Source organism: Neovison vison, chromosome 6 (assembly GCF_020171115.1).
Source record: "Neovison vison isolate M4711 chromosome 6, ASM_NN_V1, whole genome shotgun sequence".
Taxonomy (NCBI): Eukaryota; Metazoa; Chordata; class Mammalia; order Carnivora; family Mustelidae; genus Neogale; species Neogale vison.
Window position 1 is genome coordinate 69,546,567 of NC_058096.1, and position 18,806 is coordinate 69,565,372.

At 35.3% G+C, this 18,806-nt stretch overlaps 1 protein-coding gene across 4 annotated transcripts in view; it reads left to right on the forward strand.

The window, feature by feature from the left end:
* LOC122908570 (U2 snRNP associated SURP domain containing) overlaps positions 1-18,806 on the forward strand; it is a 62,525-nt gene that overhangs the window by 35,917 nt on the left and 7,802 nt on the right. For all 4 annotated transcript variants that reach the window (XM_044251547.1, XM_044251549.1, XM_044251548.1 and 1 more), the window contains 8 exons: positions 470-632; positions 1,037-1,116; positions 1,987-2,074; positions 3,064-3,186; positions 9,658-9,814; positions 10,571-10,666; positions 11,396-11,462; positions 15,861-16,020. In XM_044251547.1, the coding sequence (XP_044107482.1) occupies positions 470-632; positions 1,037-1,116; positions 1,987-2,074; positions 3,064-3,186; positions 9,658-9,814; positions 10,571-10,666; positions 11,396-11,462; positions 15,861-16,020 (934 nt within the window). The remainder of the gene's footprint in view (positions 1-469; positions 633-1,036; positions 1,117-1,986; positions 2,075-3,063; positions 3,187-9,657; positions 9,815-10,570; positions 10,667-11,395; positions 11,463-15,860; positions 16,021-18,806) is intronic.

Sequence of the window (18,806 nt, forward strand, 5' to 3'; positions counted from 1 at the left end):
CTTGTTTTTGTAGTTTTATTGGATCACAGTCATTCTCTACACTTCTTGCGCCCCCTGCCAACACCTCCCCCCCAACTGCCTTTTATATATGGTTTATGGCTGCTTTAGTGTTAATAGCAGTGGAGTCAAGTAACTATGAGTCAGTATGACCTGCAAAGCCCAAAATATTTACTGTCTGATTCTTTGCGAAGTTTGCCACCACCGGCTTTAACCTGCTTCTGATCTGATGCAGAAGTGCTGAAGTAACTGACTTCAAGAGTAAAAAACATGAAGGCTTCCCTTCCTCCCCCACTGTAATGGGATAATAGGACTAGGAAACTCAAATACTCTTGAAAATCAGAATTCATCAATTTAGTCTTCAGAATTCTATCCAAGTGGGTTTTAAAGAAATTAGTTTGTGAGCAGAAACTATAATGCATTTGAAGTTTCTATCTGTAAATATTTGTAAGTTAAAAACATTTGTATTCAGACAGAGGGACAAATTAGAAGAAATCCTGCGGGGGTTAACTCCAAGGAAAAATGATATTGGAGATGCAATGGTTTTCTGTCTTAATAATGCTGAAGCTGCCGAAGAAATAGTGGATTGCATTACTGAGTCATTGTCCATCTTAAAGACACCCCTCCCCAAAAAGGTATGGGAATGATTTCTCTTTCTGGAACATTTATTTAAGTAAAAGAGAGATAACGGTTGACTTCTTTTTTATTGAAATTGGTGTTTTTTTATTTTGTTTTTGCATGAAGAACTTGACCGAAGAGATCTTTCCCATGCAGTCTAATTTTCCTCCTGTCTGGGGAAACTTGTTATGTTAATCAGTACACAGGTTATCAACAGGTTGAAACATATTTTATCCTTGTCAAAGTAGTGGCTTTGGTAATGTTGAATTTCTTAACTCCTGTAATTAGCTGTTAGTATTATAGCTAAACATTAGCTGTATGCCACTGATGGCAAAAAATTTCAATATGGAATTTTTTCTAGATACATTATTTGCTATGGGTTTTTGTTTTTAATCTCTTATGTTATCTTTTGGTATTCTAGATTGCCAGATTATATTTGGTTTCTGATGTTTTGTATAATTCTTCAGCCAAAGTTGCCAATGCTTCATATTATAGAAAATTGTAAGTATAATGGTGTAAGATGATATTCCTGAAATAAAACATTAAGGGTAAGGAATTCAGAGAAGAGGATTTTTTTTGGTTAATTGATAGTTTCAGTGATAAGAAATAATTTGTATTTCTTCTTAGTTTAATAGAGTTTTCTAAAAAATTGGGTTGCATTCATTAAACCACTTTAAGCAAATGTTTGGAAAGTTTTCATACCAGTTTCTTGATAAATTACAACAAATAAGGGTAAAAAAACTTTATTGCATATTTAGCCACTTGTGTAGTAAATAAACTGAAACAATAGAAATAATGGCAAACATAAGGGAAGAGACCAAAGATAGAATATAAACTGTTTATAGAATCTATGTTCTCTTTTGATCATTTTGTAGTTCACAGTGATTGTTTTCCTAGTCAATAGGAAATTATGTTGCTCTATTGTAATTAATATATAATTTTTCTTCAGAATTTGTTTTTGGTGTTTATTTTATGAATCAGGGAAACTTTCTTCTAAGAGCTGATTCTGAAATGAAATTTGGAGATGTGGATCCTAACCTTAGTTGTTATTAGGTCTTTTCTTTTTCTTTTGCCTCGGACAACTCAGCTTTTCCTAGCATAAAGAGATCAGTTTAGGTAGCATAAAGTATCCAAAATGTAGTTTCTTGTTAATCGAGGAAACTAATTCTTTGCAGGAGAATAACTCAGAATAAAGAGTTCAGTTACAGTTTTAAGAGTTTAGGTACTTAGTTCTTTATTTTTAAAGAATTACTTGATTAATTTATTTATACGTTTTTTTTAAGTTCAGGAGAGGTTTTCATTGGATAGCATGCTGAAGTAGATAGAGGTTTTTAAATAAACTCTGTTAAATATGTATTATTTGAATTTCAGTTTTGAAACAAAGTTATGTCAGATATTTTCAGACCTCAATGCTACCTATCGTACAATTCAAGGCCATTTACAGTCTGAAAACTTTAAGGTATGTTTACTGTTTTTTTTTTCCCTAGTGTGAAATGTGGTAGGGGCTGGCAAGCACATTGGAGGGCTAGAAAAGTACATAGGACAAGTATAAGACATAACATTAATCTTTCAGAAATTATTGCTTTAAAATTTACTGCCATTTCATCTTCAGTACCAAAAATCCTGAAAGTTTGAAATATGTTATGTAGTGTTATTTTGTTGGGTGTTTTAGTTTGAAGTCTTACATTTAAATGTTTTACATACTAGTTTTTTCACAAAAAACCGTTCAAAACATCACTTGTTTTGTACTGGTATGTATAATTAGGCTGGAGTAGAAACACAATTTTAGTTATTCATGTTTAGAAGATACATTAGTTACTTTTTATAATCTCTTAGCTGTGGACCAACGTTAAGGAAAGCTAAACAAAGTACCTTGCATATAATGGAATAAATAGATACTGCTTTCATGAGAGGAAGAATTCTGTTAATGAAACTTTTAGACTGGGAAGATGCCTAATGACCCCACCATTTAGAGCATTTAAACAACTCCTTTTAAAAATTTTTTGACCTTAAATTTTGACCATAAATCAGAGCTTATAGAAAAGTTCAGGGATGGGACAGAGAAAAAGTCTTAGTCATAATCAGGGAAGTACATCATTGGACCATAAAAGAATTTGGGTCAGAACTACCTTAGTACCAATTTTAATAAATTTCTAAGTTTTTATTCCCAGATGGGGCCTCTTGTACCACTAGTGGTAGGGGACATTGATCTTAGGTGGTCAGGAGCAAAAGAGTTATTGTTGCTTTCTCGTTATATTTATTTCTGATTTTATTCCCATTTAGTTAGAAGGTGACTTTGTGATTTTTTTAAAAATATGATAGTTATTTTCTATCAAGGATGTTGGTTTAAAGGAAAATTCAGCAAATTGTCATGGCTCTTCTCATGAGATGAAGTTTGAGACGTGTTTTCCTAATTAATAATTTGTTGTCTCTTTCCTACTTATTTAGCAACGGGTAATGACCTGCTTCAGAGCATGGGAGGATTGGGCAATTTATCCAGAACCATTTTTGATCAAACTACAAAATATTTTCTTAGGACTTGTAAATATTATTGAAGAAAAGGAAACAGAGGTATGTACTCAGTGTCTTTGTTTGATTATTTTAGAATTTATTTCTGGAGATGCTATGGGGGTGTGGTATGTTATGGATGTGACATTTCTTTATGAAAAATACCTACTGTTTATCACTAACTTGTGGATTTTTGTTTCTGGAATTGCTAGAGCCCGGAAGATGGAATGATGTATATAGGAATTCTGTTTTGTGACCTTATGTGAAAACTGGGTGACTGGGTTTCTTTCCCCTTAATACCTGCATTTTTTTTTTTTTAATTGAAGTATAGTTGACATTCAGTTTTCTATTAGCTTCAGGTGTATAGCATAGTGATTCAGCAGTTCTGTACATTATTTGATGCTCATCATGATAAGTATAGTTACCATACAGTGTTACTACAGTATTGTTGACTGTGTTCCGCATGCTGTTTTTTAAATCTCTGTGATTTATTTGCTTTGTTACAGGAGTTTGTATATCTTAATCCTCTTCACCTATTTTGTTCCCTTCTTTTTTTTTTTTTTTTTAAATTTTTTATTTTTTATAAACATATATTTTTATCCCTAGGGGTACAGGTCTGTGAATCGCCAGGTTTACACACTTCACAGCACTCACCAAAGCACATACCCTCCCCAGTGTCCATAACCCCACCCCCCTTCTCCCAACCCTCCTCCCCCCAGCAACCCACAGTTTGTTTTGTGAGATTAAGAGTCACTTGTGGTTCGTCTGCCTCCCAGTCCCATCTTGTTTCATTTATTCTTCTCCTACCCACTTAAGCCCCCTTGTTGCATCACCATTTCCTCATATCAGGGAGATCATATGGTAGTTGTCTTTCTCCGCTTGACTTATTTCGCTAAGCATGATACGCTCTAGTTCCATCCATGTTGTTGCAAATGGCAAGATTTCATTTCTTTTGATGGCTGCATAGTATTCCATTGTGTATATATACCACATCTTCTTGATCCATTCATCTGTTGATGGACATCTAGGTTCTTTCCATAGTTTGGCTATTGTGGACATTGCTGCTATAAACATTCGGGTGCACGTGCCCCTTCGGATCACTATGTTTGTATCTTTAGGGTAAATACCCAGTAGTGCAATTGCTGGGTCATAGGGCAGTTCTATTTTCAACATTTTGAGGAACCTCCATGCTGTTTTCCAGAGTGGTTGCACCAGCTTGCATTCCCACCAACAGCGTAGGAGGGTTCCCCTTTCTCCACATCCTCGCCAGCATCTGTCATTTCCTGACTTGTTGATTTTAGTCATTCTGACTGGTGTGAGGTGATATCTCATTGTGGTTTTGATTTGTATTTCCCTGATGCCGAGTGATATGGAGCACTTTTTCATATGTCTGTTGGCCGTCTGGATGTCTTCTTTGCAGAAATGTCTGTTCATGTCCTCTGCCCGTTTCTTAAGTGGATTATTTGTTCTTTGGGTGTTGAGTTTGCTAAGTTCTTTATAGATTTTGGACACTAGTCCTTTATCTGATACGTCGTTTGCAAATATCTTCTCCCATTCTGTCAGTTGTCTTTTGATTTTGTTAACTGTTTCCTTTGCTGTGCAAAAGCTTTTGATCTTGATGAAATCCCAATAGTTCATTTTTGCCCTTGTTTCCCTTGCTATTTTGCTCCCTTCTGACAACTACCAGTTCTCTGTGTTTAAGAGTCGGGTTTTTTTTGTTTTTTGTTTTGGTTGGTTTTTAGATTCCATGTATAAGTGAAATCATACTGTCTTTCTCTGATATATTTCATTTAGCATAATACCTTCTAGGTCCATCTCTGTTGTCACAAATGGCAAGAATCCATTCTTTTTGATGACAACGATTTGTGTATGTGTGTGTACATCACATCTGATCCATTCATCTATCAGTAGACACTCGGGTTATCTTTATATCTTGGCTATTATTATAAATAATGCTGAAATAAAAATCAGGGTTCATGTATTTTTTTGAATTAGTGTTTTTGTTTTATTTGGGTAGATACCCACCAGTGGAATTATTGGGCCATATAGTATTTCTGTTTTTAGTTTTTTGAGGAATCTGCATACTGTCTTCCATAGTGGTTGCATCAGTTTACATTCTCACCAACAAACAGTACATGATGGTTCCATTTTCTTCACATCCTTGCCAATACTGTTATTTCTTTTCTTTCTGATACTAGCCATTCTGGTTTGAGGTGATAGATCTTTTTGTGGTTTTGATATGCATTTCTCTGATAATTAGTGATTTTGAGTCTCCTTTCATGTGTCTGTTGACAGTCTCTGTTGTCTTTTGAAAAAATGTGTGCTCAGCTTCTTCACCCATTTGTTTATCAGATTATTTGTTTTATTTTGGTGTTGAGTTGTATAAGTTCTTTATATATTTTGGATATTAACTCCTTACTGGGTATTTCATTCGCAAACATCATCCCCCTTTGGTAGCTTGCCTCTTTGTTTTGTTGATAGTTTCCTTTTCTGTGCAAAAGGTTTGTTTTGGTATAGTTCCAGTAGTTGACTAATTAATATGAGAAGAGAGAAGAACCACATGGTCCTCTCACTTGATGCAGAAAAAGCATTTGACAAAATCCAGCATCCGTTCCTGATTAAAACGCTTCAGAGTATGGGGATAGAGGGAAAATTCCTGAACTTCATCAAATCTATCTATGAAAGACCCACAGCAAATATCATCCTCAATGGGAAAAAGCTTGCAGCCTTCCCGTTGAGATCAGGAACAAGACAAGGATGCCCACTTTCACCACTCTTGTTCAACATAGTATTAGAAGTCCTAGCAACAGCAATCAGACAACAAAGAGAAGTAAAAGGTATCCAAATTGGCAGTGAAGAAGTCAAACTCTCTCTTTTCGCAGATGACATGATTCTTTATATGGAAAACCCAAAAGACTCCACCCCCAAACTACTAGAACTCATACAGCAATTCAGCAATGTGGCAGGATACAAAGTCAATTTACAGAAATCCGTGGCTTTCTTATACACTAACAATGAAAATACAGAAAGGGAAATTAGAGAATCGATTCCATTTACTATAGCACCAAGAACCATAAGATACCTGGGAATAAACCTAACCAAAGAGGTAAAGGATCTGTACTCGAGGACCTACAGAACAATCATGAAAGAAATTGAAGAAGACACAAAAAGATGGAAGACCATTCCATGCTTTTGGATTGGAAGAATAAACATTGTTAAAATGTCTAATCTATACTTTTAATGCCATTCCAATCAAAATTCTACCGGTATTCTTCAAAGAGCTGGAACAAATAATCCTAAAATTTGTATGGAATCAGAAGAGACCCTGAAATGCTAAGGAAATGTTGAAAAACAAAAATAAAACTGGGGGCATCACGTGACCTGATTTCAAGCTTTATTATAAAGCTGTGATCACCAAGACAGCATGGTACTGGCATAAAAATAGACACATAGACCAGTGGAACAGAGTAGAGAGCCCAGATATGGACCCTCAACTCTATGGTCAATTAATCTTCGACAAAACGAAAAAATATACAGTGGGAAAAAAGTCTCTTCAATAAATGGTGCTGGGAAATCTGGACAGCTATATGTAGAAGAATGAAACTCGACCATTCTCTTACACCGTACACAAAGATAAACTCAAAATGGATAAAAGACCTCAACGTGAGACAGGAATCCATCAGAATCCTAGTGGAGAACATAGGCAGTAATCTCTTCGATATCAGCCACAGCAACTTCTTTCAAGATATGTCTCCAAAGGCAAAGGAAACAAAAGCAAAAATAAACTTTTGGGACTTCATCAAAATCAAAAACCAGTAGTTGATTTTCACTTTTGTTTCCCTTGCCTGGGGAGACATATCCATAAATACATTGCTAAGGCCAGTGCCCCAGAGATTATTGCCTGTGTTTCATGGTTTCAGGTCTTAAATTTAGGTATTTCATTCATTTTGAGTTGACTTTTGTGTATGGTGTGTGAAAGTGGTTTTGTTTTGTTTTGTTTTGTTGTGTTTTTGCATTGTATCTATTCAGTATTCTCAGGTTCATTTGTTGAAGAGACTGTCTTTTCCTCATTATGTGTTCTTGCCTCCTTTGTGGTTGACTAATTGACCATCTAGGTATGGGTTTACTTCTGGGTATTTATCCTGTTCTGTTGATCTGTGCATCTGTTTTTGTGCCAGTACCATCTCCCCCCCCCCCTTTTTTTTTTTTTTAAAAATTTTATTTTAGAGAGCAAAGAGCATGAGCAGGGGGAGGAGCAAAGGGAGAGGGACAAACAAACTCCCTGCTGAGCGTGGAGCCTGATGCCAGTCTTAGTCCCACAATCACAACCTGAACTAAAACCTAGAGTCAGACGCTTAACTGTCTGAGCAACCCAGGCACCCCAATACCATCTTGATTTGGTTACTATAGCTTTGTATATCTTGAAATCTGGGATTGCGATACCTCCACCTTGTTCTTATATTGCTGCGGCTATTTGAGGTCTTTAGTGGTTTCATACGAATTTTAGGATTATTCTAGTTCTGTGAAAAATGCTATTGGTTTTTTTTTTTTTAAAGATTTTATTTATTTATTTGACACAGAGAGAGAGCACAAGCAGGGGGAGCAGCAGGCAGAGGGAGAAGAGGGAGAAGCAGGCTCCCCGCTGAGCAAGGAGCTGGATGTGGGACTCAGTCCCAGGACTCTGGGATCATGACCCGAGATGAAGGCAGCAGCCCAACCACTTGAGCCACCCAGGCCTCCCGATGCTGTTGGTTTTTTGATAGAGATTACATTGCATCTGTAGATTAAAATTACCTGGAAAGCCACCTGGCCCTAGACTTTTGTTTGTTTGGAGGCTTTTGATTGCTGATTCCAGTTTCAGAAGATTGTATGTTTTAGGAAGTTACCCATTTCTTCTCTATTGTCCAGTTTGTTGGCAGATGATTTTTCATCCTATAATGCTTTGGTTATAATGCTTTGATTTCTTTGGTGTTGGTTGTTACTTCTGCTTCAGGAAGCTTCTGATTTTATTTATTTGAGTCCTTTCTTTTTTCTAGATGAGTAGCTAAAGGTTTATCAGTTTTGTTTATCTTTTCTAAGAACTGGCACTTGGGTTAATTGATTTATTTTAATTTTTCTTTTTGTTTCTGTTTTATTTCTACTCATCTTTATTATTCCTCCTACTAGCTTTGGGCTTTGTTTTTCTTTTTCCAATTCTTTCACATATAAGGTTAGATAGTATATTTGAGACTTTTCTTTGTTTATTTGAGGTAGGCCTGTATTGATACAAACTTCCCTCTTCAAACTGCCTTTGCTATGTCCTAAAGATTTTGAACTTTTTTTTTTTAAATTTTCATTTGGTCTCCATGTATTGATTTCTATCGACTGGTGTTTTATTTAATGACATGAAAAGATAGATAATGTATTAGTAGAAAAAAGAAGTGGTAGAGCATTGTATACAGCACGATTTAATTTTATTAAAGTAGCTATATAAATAAATATGTACATGAAGAGATGTACCACAATGATAGCAGATTCTGTTCATCGTGATTCTGTTGGCTTTTCATGTCCTCAGTATTTCGTGAATCCTTTATATTCATTTCTACCATCCTAATCCAATTGTATTTTCACTTTCACTCCTACAAGATCCTCCTAATTGGCCCCCCTATTCCAAGCACATGGTCCTCATTTCAGTTTCTTATATGCGTTTCCTTCTACCATAGACCTTTGTAAATTTTCCTCCCTTTCTCTGAAACATTTCCTGTTTATCTGAGATCCTTCAGATGTCAGTTAAGCATAACCGCATTGAGCCTTCTCAGACCTCTTTAGGTGAAACATACTTATCACATGCTTGAATAGTATGATATACTTCTTTGTTGTAGCAGTCACGGTAATGGTTCTCTGCATATTGTGATAATATATATGCCTGCCTTCCCCCGCCCGCCCCCGCAAAAAATATTTTAATAAGCCCTGTTATAGGAACGACCAAGGGAACAAACTCATTTTTGCTCATCATTGTATGTTAGTCCCTTACATGGTATACCTGGTTTCAGTAAACACTTGATAGATATTTCATAAATAATGAAAGAATGACTGCTTCTTTGTCAGATAGGAGGATAAATCATATCCTAGATATGTCCTCACTTTGTACCTGGGAATGTTGGTATCCAGCTGGTTGGTTTGTATTGGATTGCAAATTAATCTTAAAAAAATTTTTTATTAACATATAATGTATTATTAGTCCCAGGGGTACAGGTCTGTGAATTGCCAGGTTTACACCCTTCACAGCACTCACCATAGCACATACCTTCCCCAGTGTCCATAACCCAACCACCCTCTCCCTACCCTCCCACCACAACCCTCAGTTTGTTTTGTGAGATTAAGAGTCTGTTACGGTTTGTCTCCCTCCTGATCCCATCTTGTTTCATTTATTCTTTTCCTACCCCACAAACCCCCCACGTTGCCTCTCAGCTTCCTCATATTGTAAATTAATCTTATAGCAATATGACTAGTGAGCAAAGGAAAATGTTAACAATAGTGTGTATGTTTCTGTAGGATGTACCAGATGACCTTGATGGTGCCCCCATTGAGGAAGAGCTTGATGGTGCACCTCTAGAAGATGTGGATGGAATTCCTATTGATGCTACTCCCATTGATGATCTTGATGGGGTCCCTATAAAGAGCCTTGATGATGATCTTGATGGAGTGCCTTGTAAGTTCAGATTTCAAACTGATGATCTAATAAGTTGGATTCCAAAACTCTTTAATTTCCACACATGTCGATGAAGTTTAAGATGTCATTATTTTTTCCTCTTATTTCTGACTTTTCAAAATTCAAATACCCAATAATACATTTGACCCTGTCAAGAAAAGAAGTTTTCTTGTCACATTTCTTTTTTTTTTTTTTTTTTCCAATTTATTATCACATTTCTTTTTGTTGGGATGGTCAACATCGTATAGTATTAGTAAGTTTCTCTTTTTGTCTTAACTGTCAGGAAAACTGTAGGTGAAATCTTGTGCTCAGTTTTATTTATCATCCCAGATTCCTTGTTTCGTCAATTCTCTTTTTGTTCATAGTTTATGGGTTCAGTTTTCCTAGTTGCCTAAAATCATTTTTGGAAATAGGAAGTGTACACAGTCTTTAGTACATTTGAATTACATGAAAAGATTGAACAGTGTAGGAATTGTATAGTTTAAACAGTAATTAGGTAGAGATAATAAAGATTTTTTTTTAATGCCACAACTTCCCCATTTGCTTGAAATCATAATAACTTGTATATTCTGAATTGACACATAACATTTTCAAAATTTGGACCTCAGGTACAGAGGTCATTAGTCATAATTCTTGACACTAGCATTACTAGTCCATGTGTGGCCTTATTTTACTTTTCAGTAATATAGTGAATGCTCATGAACTATTTAGTCATCCCCTAGTTGTCAGGGTTAATGGCTTATCTTTCCTTAATAGTGGATGCAACTGAGGACTCAAAGAAGAATGAGCCCATATTTAAAGTTGCCCCATCAAAATGGGAAGCTGTAGATGAATCTGAATTGGAAGCACAGGGTGAGTAAAAAGTACAATAAATACTAGGTTTAAAAAATTGAGTACTTAAAATTATTAGTGTGTGGGTTTTTGGTTTTGTTTTGTTTTGTATTTTATAATGTTTCAACCTTAAGACCCACAGTTAATTTATTTTATGTCTAGTGGCTTAGTTTTCATTATGGTTGCTGTTAAAATTTTCTTAGATCTTTTAGTTTGGATGTTTTGGGAGTAATCAGAGAAATCACTAAAACCTTTCAGTTAAGGCATTTCAATAGAAAATGTAGATGGGAGGTAATACCTACTTAGAAATTTATTTAGAGGTCACTTTAGAGAAACCAGGCTTTGATCTTCCTGTAATGCTTGACTTAACTAGTTGCAGTTTAGACCTGCTTTTCATACTTACTTTGGACATGTGTCCTTAGTATTTATATCTGTAATTATTAATATTTGTAGGTTCTAATGAAATAAATGTTACCACCTAGCACAAAAATAAGAATGATAACCTTATTTGTCACTTCATGAATTTGAATAAAATTATAGCCTAGGTGTGAGGAAAGAAAGAAATTTAGCACATAGAAAAGGCTGTTCAAAGAATAGATAATTGTAGATAACTTTTTACAAACTTAAATAAATATAAACTTTCAATTCTAAAGTTTCAATTCTAAAACTTCTCAATTTTGCCCTTCTGTACTACTGCAAAAATGCTAATTCACCTTTTGGAATTACACCCTTTTTTTTCCTTCCACTCAGCTGTAACAACTTCTAAATGGGAGTTATTTGACCAGCATGAAGAATCAGAAGAAGAAGAAAATCAAAAGTAAGAAACATACTTAGTTTCTTATTGCATATATGCTCCCTTTTTAATTAAGAAATATGCTTGAAATAATAGTGAAGAGGACAACTTCACTCTTAAACTTGTTGAGAGGATCATTTTTAGTTATCATGGTTCTTTTAGTGAGTGAAGAGCTTTTGGCTTCTGGTCTTGATGGATCTGGTTTCACTTTGTTTCTGAGTTGATTTTTCTACTGTAGGTATATATATTCTCAGTTGGTAGTTACTAAATGGTCAACTGCATTTATTTCAAATCTTTGTCATCAGGTATTGTTTTGACTCCACAAAAAGTGATTTTTAAAATGTGAATGGGAAAGTTATTATTTGAATTGTACATTTGCTAAGCATTGCATTATGGCCATTCTGTTATTTATATGTAAACATGTTAAAAGAACTAAGAATAAATAACAGAAAAAAAGCTTTCCTTTAACATGTAGAGAAATTTTGCTCTTGGGTAATCACCCCAGGATTGTTTTTGCATTAACATTGAATGTGACTCTAGGAATACTGCTCCCAGTTTCTCCTGGCCTGTTTGTCTTGGTAGTTTTTATGTAGAACTTGACACCTTTTAAAATCATTGCAAGGAAGTTGATTTTAATTTTTATTTTATTTTTAAGATTTTATTTATTTATTTGACAGAGAGAGATCACAAGTAGATGGAGAGGCAGGCAGAGAGAGAGAGAGGGAAGCAGGCTCCCTGCTGAGCAGAGAGCCCGATGCGGGACTCGAACCCAGGACCCTGAGATAATGACCTGAGCCGAAGGCAGCGGCTTACCTCACTGAGCCACCCAGGCGCCCCGGAAGTTGATTTTATTAAATAGAACAGATGACCTCAAGAACACAAAGCAGAAGTTTCAATTTAAAAAAAAAAAAAAAAATTTTTTTTTAAAAAATGATTCTCAAATTAAAGAGTGAACAAAGGAGAAAGTCTGTTTTGTGTCCCAGCCCAGTTTAGGTATTTGTATGGATTCAGAAAGTGGGTATTAGTAGCATTTAGATTGTTAAGGAAATATGATTGATCAGCATATGTGGGAGCACAGTTGATATGCTGAGGAAAACTTGGCAGCAGTGATGTCTTTCCAGAAATACTGGGATGATCAGAACTAGTCAGCAGTGATGGTGACAAAATATTTACAAAATGTAGATGTGGTTTCTTGGTGGAAGTACCTTTCTAGGGCTGTTTAGTAGGAGTACAGGAATTGAGACAGTCCAGTTTGCTTTAAAATAATGCTTTAACCTTTTTTTAATTTTTTTTTATTTTTTATTTTTTAACCTTTTTTTTAAATGTCTGTAATACATCATTATTAACATCTCACCATTGTAGCATCACTGGTGTAAAATAATTATGTGTATTTATGAGATAATTACTTAATTTAGGGGGAAGGAAGGGTAGAAAAGGCCATTGGATATTTCTTCAGTTTGTTTTATTTCTAAAAGTTTTAACTTTTTTTTTTGCATAAATTTGATATTTAAAGTTTGGAATGTGACTGCATTTTAGTATATGTGCTGCCGAAGCGAGCACAATGTGACTGCATTTTAGTGTTGACAGTAGAATAATCATGTTTATACAGCAAGGCCTGGATCAAGGAAATAAAATTTTAATTTTGATTTTTCTTACGAGCTTCAAATCACAATAACATAAAAATAATTTTATGAAAGTACAAAGCAAGGAAAAGATTTTTTTTCCCATACAAGTTTTTGGTCCTTGAAATTTTCTTATGCATCACTACTGCTCTCTAGTGGCTGAATCCAAAATGCCATTTTGAAACTAGTAATTAATTTTTTATGGCAGAAAAGTGATTAAAAGAAAACATAGCCCTACTGTTGTTTTGTAGAAAACTTCCAAGTAGTAACTTAATTTCATTTATAGTGAATTCTGTATGGTTTTATAGACTTGAATTTTCATTTCTTTAAAAGAGTAAGATGAAACTATGTTGAGATCTGAACCAAGCACTGGTAACTAAGCGCTAAAGTCAAAGCCAATGAGAACAGACTGCTTGAGCCCTGAAAAATTAAAATAGCAATTGTAAAACAAATACGTATTTCAGGTTGTCAAGTGTAGCTTACTTTGAAAGTAAATAATGTGGTTAATGTGTGGTGTCTTGCCATCTAGATCCTTTCTCTGTATACATAAAACATGTATAACTATTTTATTTGTTTATTTATTTATTTATATTTTTAAGGATTTTATTTATTTTTTTGACAGAGATAGAGGGAGAGAGAGGGAACACAAGCAGGGGGCATGGGAGAGGGAGAAGCAGGCCTCGCTGAGCAGGGAGCCTAATATGGGGCTTGATCCCAGGACCCTGGGATCATCATGACCTTAGCCAAAGGCATACGCATAATGACAGAGCCACCCAGGTGCCCCCATGTATATCTATTTTAAGCATGAATGATATAATATATACTGCACATACTATTCTCTGATCCCATTTTTTACTCCAGTGTCATGGGCATTTTTCTTTGTCAATCCATATAGTTATCTGCTCAGTATTTGTCTGTAATTGAAAGCATTCAGGTAAACGTTGAAGGATGTTTAAGGAATATTTGAATTTGCAAAAAAATTGCTGAAAATTTGTAAATAACAGGCTGGAATTGGTTAAGTAATTTCCATTGCTTAGATACCACAATTTAATTGTGTCTCGTCCTTTTTGAGTGACCCTTTCTGGAATAATTGCAGCAAACCTCTGTATTTACACATACACGGGCCTATAGTTTAACCATTTAAAAGCATCTGAAACACTTATAAAGCATTTATGCACCATAAAACAAGAAATTCTTATGTTTAAAAAAATTAACTAAAAACTGCATTTAGGAAGTTTCTGACAAATTAATGAGAAGTGTTAAGTTAAAGATTTATTTCCAAAAAGAATATTGGTTTTTTAGAAATAGTTTCCTTTTACTGTTTTCTTTAAGTATTGTAGTGAGTTGTATCTTTATGTGGTACTAATGATTTGTGGGGCTCTTAGAGTATAAAGTTTGTAAAACATTTTAGTTATATTCAGGAAAGGGCATTTGGGTAAGGTATTACAAAGCTAGTAGCATAGTCTTAATACCAAATTTCTGATTCTGAATTGCGAGCACTTTCTTTTTATCTGCCTTCCTTACATTTTCCTTGTCATTCTGTGAGTTCTGTTATCAGTCTTTCAAATTATTTTTATCTAGAACAAATTTGGTTGTAACTACTTTCATATTATTATGAATAGCTTTAAATATATAAAAGGAAATATATAAAAGCAGGAAAGGACTCCTGCTTATATGTCATAATCAATACTGTTTATAAAAGGAATTTTGTTTGTATATACATAAACATTCTGAGTTTGTGTGTAGATGACATGTTTTGCCCAGATTTGACATAAATGTACACAACAAAGCCCTGTCCCAGAGCATACAGCTTTTTTGGGCCCCTTCAGTTGTGTTTCAAGAACATTTTTATCAGTCTCTGTTTAGCAGTGAGGACCGACTTTGCACATAGTTGCTTGCCTATCTGTTTCCACTATATTGTTTGTGAAGGGTAGATTATTTTCTTCTTTGTATCTTTACCCTTAGCAATCACTTAGTTTTTCATTTTCTTCTTGGCTGACGTAGAACCAGTACAGTTTTCAAAATCAACTCTGACATGAGTACTAATGTGTGATAATATTTAAAATTTATACTTTGCTTTATTTTTAGGGTTATGTGCTAATCAGATAAGGTCTTTACATGGTACATTATTTCATAGTTAACTGTGTGACACAAACTCATGTATTTTCCAGTGTATAGCCTCTGCTGAAGAAAAGGTAAATCCATTTGGCTTTTTTAGCGTTAGGCTTCCCAAACTCATGCTTAACTGGAAAATTTGGGGAATCATTGCCTGATTATTCATTTCACTTAACACTGCAAGAAAAGTTTGGTGCAGAATGAAAGGCAAACAGATAACATTTAACACACACAGAATTTTTTTTTTTTTTTTTAAGATTTTATTTACTTATTTGAGAGAGAGAGACAGTGAGAGAGAGCATGAGCGAGGAGAAGGTCAGAGAGCGAAGCAGACTCCCCATGGAGCTGGGAGCCTGATGTGGGACTCGATCCCGGGACTCCAGGATCACGCCCTGAGCCGAAGGCAGTCGTCCAACCAACTGAGCCACCCAGGCGTCCCCACACAGAATTTTTTTAAATGATTATGCTGAAGCTAAAAATTTTTCTGTGGAAGAAACATAAGAGTTTTATAAAATTGTAGTATTTGGTAAAATATTTTCTAGAAATGTTTTAGTGATGAATTGGCCTCTTAACGTTTTGTTAACATTATTTACAGGTTGAGACAGTGAAAAATAAAAAAGCTAGACTATAAAATGTAACATTTTTTTTCCTGCCTTAACATATGATATATTCTGTTTATTTCCAGTCAAGAAGAAGAAAGTGAAGATGAAGAAGATACTCAAAGTTCCAAATCAGAAGAACATCATTTGTACTCTAATCCAATCAAAGAAGAAATGACTGAGTCCAAGTTCTCTAAGTACTCTGAAATGAGTGAGGAAAAACGAGCTAAACTTCGTGAAATTGAAGTTAGTATGGCAATGAGGTTGAAACTATGCTTCACTGGCCTTCTTTCTCTATTCCACCAACCTAGGTTCCCTCTAGGCATCATTCCTTTGTATACTATGTTCTCTGTGCCTGGAAACCTTCATACCACCTGACTTACTGTAGGCCTCTTGGTCCAAGCATCCCTTCTCTCCTGCTATCCTTTATTTTACACGTCAGCATTTGCTTACTTCTCCCTATTTATTTCTCTTGTGATTTTACATGTATTGTGGTGTGTGTTTATTTAATTTTGTATTCTTAGCTTGCTTGTTTAATGTCTCTATTCCTGACAAGGCTGTGATTTACGTGAGGGGAAAGGGCTGTGGCGCTTGTCTGTTCATCATCATAAATCTAGTGCCTGGCACAGAGGAGATCCTTTTAAGATACTGATTCTTCCAGTGTGTACATTACATTTGGCATTATGAAGTCCAAAACGTTTGAGTGCACATAGTATGTAACAAGGAAAAGAGAGGTTTTCTGGCACATTCAAATTATGTGATAATTTAAATATCTGCATCCTTTTGTGGTGGGGAGAGTAGACATTAAGTGGGACTTAACAGTAAGACAGGGGAAAACTTACGACAATGAGTCCAAACAATCTCAAGCAGATTTTTCCCTCCCTCAATACCCTCTCCTTTTTTAATGCCTTTTTTATTACCAAAACTAGTCAGACATCTCAGAGAAGGAAGGGTGTTGTAATGGGAACCCTTCCTCATTCCTTGCCCCAAGGAGATGAAACATTCCCAGTAAACACTGGTGTAGCACTCAGCCCAGAGTCTCAGAAGTGTATCTGAGAGTGTATTTTGAATTCTTTATCTGTTAATTTAACTAACAGTATCTCTTGCATGCCTACTGTGTGTCAGCACTATTCCTCTTACTACTTTATAATATCTGCCATAGTGGTTTCCTTGTTTCCAGTTTTCTAATACTGTTGCACTGGTACAAGTTTTTGCCAAACTCTTTCTTGGATATCACCAAGCCAGAATGTTAACAGGGAAAATATTTTGTTTTAACCTTACACGGAATCAGTATACTGTGTATTATAAGTGAAGAGGAGAGATTTTCAGAGTTAACATGTTGATTCATTTTTCCTGGGATGTAATTATATACATTCCTTATAAATTTTTTAGGGGCAGAAATGTATCAGTGAAAGTATTCTACCTGTGGGTTTTTTCCAAGCTGCACATGCCCCTCCTTAACTCTCAGAACTCTTCCCAACCTTACTGATCTCTGCTGGAGTTGAATAAAAATATATTTTCTTGATAGTGAAGTTACCCTTTTAAATGCCAAAACTGACTGTTGGATAGTTTTTAAACACTCCTATTTCCTTATTGGCTTAAATTGGAGAAGAAAGCCACATAATTTACTTTTTGGTAACTTGGATGGTTTTTATGAACATTATTATTTCCACACTGTATCTGTCTCTGTGTGTGTGTGTGTGTGTGGTTACATGCATCCATTTCCATACTTCCTGTGCTCTTTGATTGGCCTTTCCGTTGTTATATACTCTGATTGTTTCTCCTGTTCATGTAGTGCCTACTTCTTACAACTTACTGCCCTTTTGAGATTTAAGTTGTGAACCACATCCCTAATTTTAAATCTAGGTCTTGGCTTCATTTTAGAGTTATCTAATTTTTCTCCATTGTTTAAGATTTAGTTGTATGGAATAAAGATTCACACCTGGTGGCAAATTTGAACTAGAACTCAGGGTTCATGAGATTTATTCCTGTCCTCTTTCTGCCCCTAAATTTGATCCAGGATCTGTGTGCTTTCTACCTCCACCTCCAGCATCCTCTAAGTTCTTATGCTTTTCAACTTACATGACCTTCCTTAGTTCAATAAGGATATATATATATATATATATATATATATATATATGGTCATTATTATAGTGTTATATGTTGTTATATTACTATAAATTACTGTAACAAAATTATATATTGTAGTTTTTCTTTTTGAAAACTCTTTTCAAATATATTGTAATAAAGTTGTCTATAGCTGAACATTTTTAAAGTTTTTATTTAAATTCCAGTTAGATAACACACAGTGTAGTATTCATTTCAGGCACACAGTGCAGTAATTCAGCAGTGCCATACCAGCTGGTGCTCATCACAGGTGTACTCCTTAATCCCCATCACCTATTTCACCCATCCCTGCCTCCTTCCTCCCCTCTGATAACTGTCGGTTTGTCAATTTGTTCTCTGTGGTTAAGAGTCTGTTTCTTAGTTTGCATCTCTCTCCCTTCCCCCTGGCTTTGTTCATTTGTTTTGTTTCTTAGATTCCATATATGAATGAAAACATATGGTATTTGTCTTTGACTGGTTTCAGTTATATAGCTGAACATTTTTTAGCGTGGAATTAGTAAAACCAAAGAATTTGTGTTATAAAATACTGACATTCTTCACAAAGCACTTAGAAAACATGCAGGCATAGAGTATTACTGGTGTTGGTTAGAAGGAAGTTCTTTTTTTTTTTTTTTTTAAAGATTTTATTTATTTATTTGACAGAGAAAGATTACTAGTAGGCAGAGAGGCAGGCAGAGAGAGAGAGGAGGAAGCAGGCTCCCTGCCGAGCAGAGAGCCCGATGGGGGACTCGATCCCAGGACCCTGAGATCATGACCCGAGCCGAAGGCAGCGGCGTAACCCACTGAGCCACCCAGGCGCCCCTAGAAGGAAGTTCTTAATCTTTCAGATAACTGCTTAGAGCCTGGCCTATGTTGGAGTTGTCTTTTCTTATTCTGTTTGCATCCCCACTTCTAACAACAAGGTT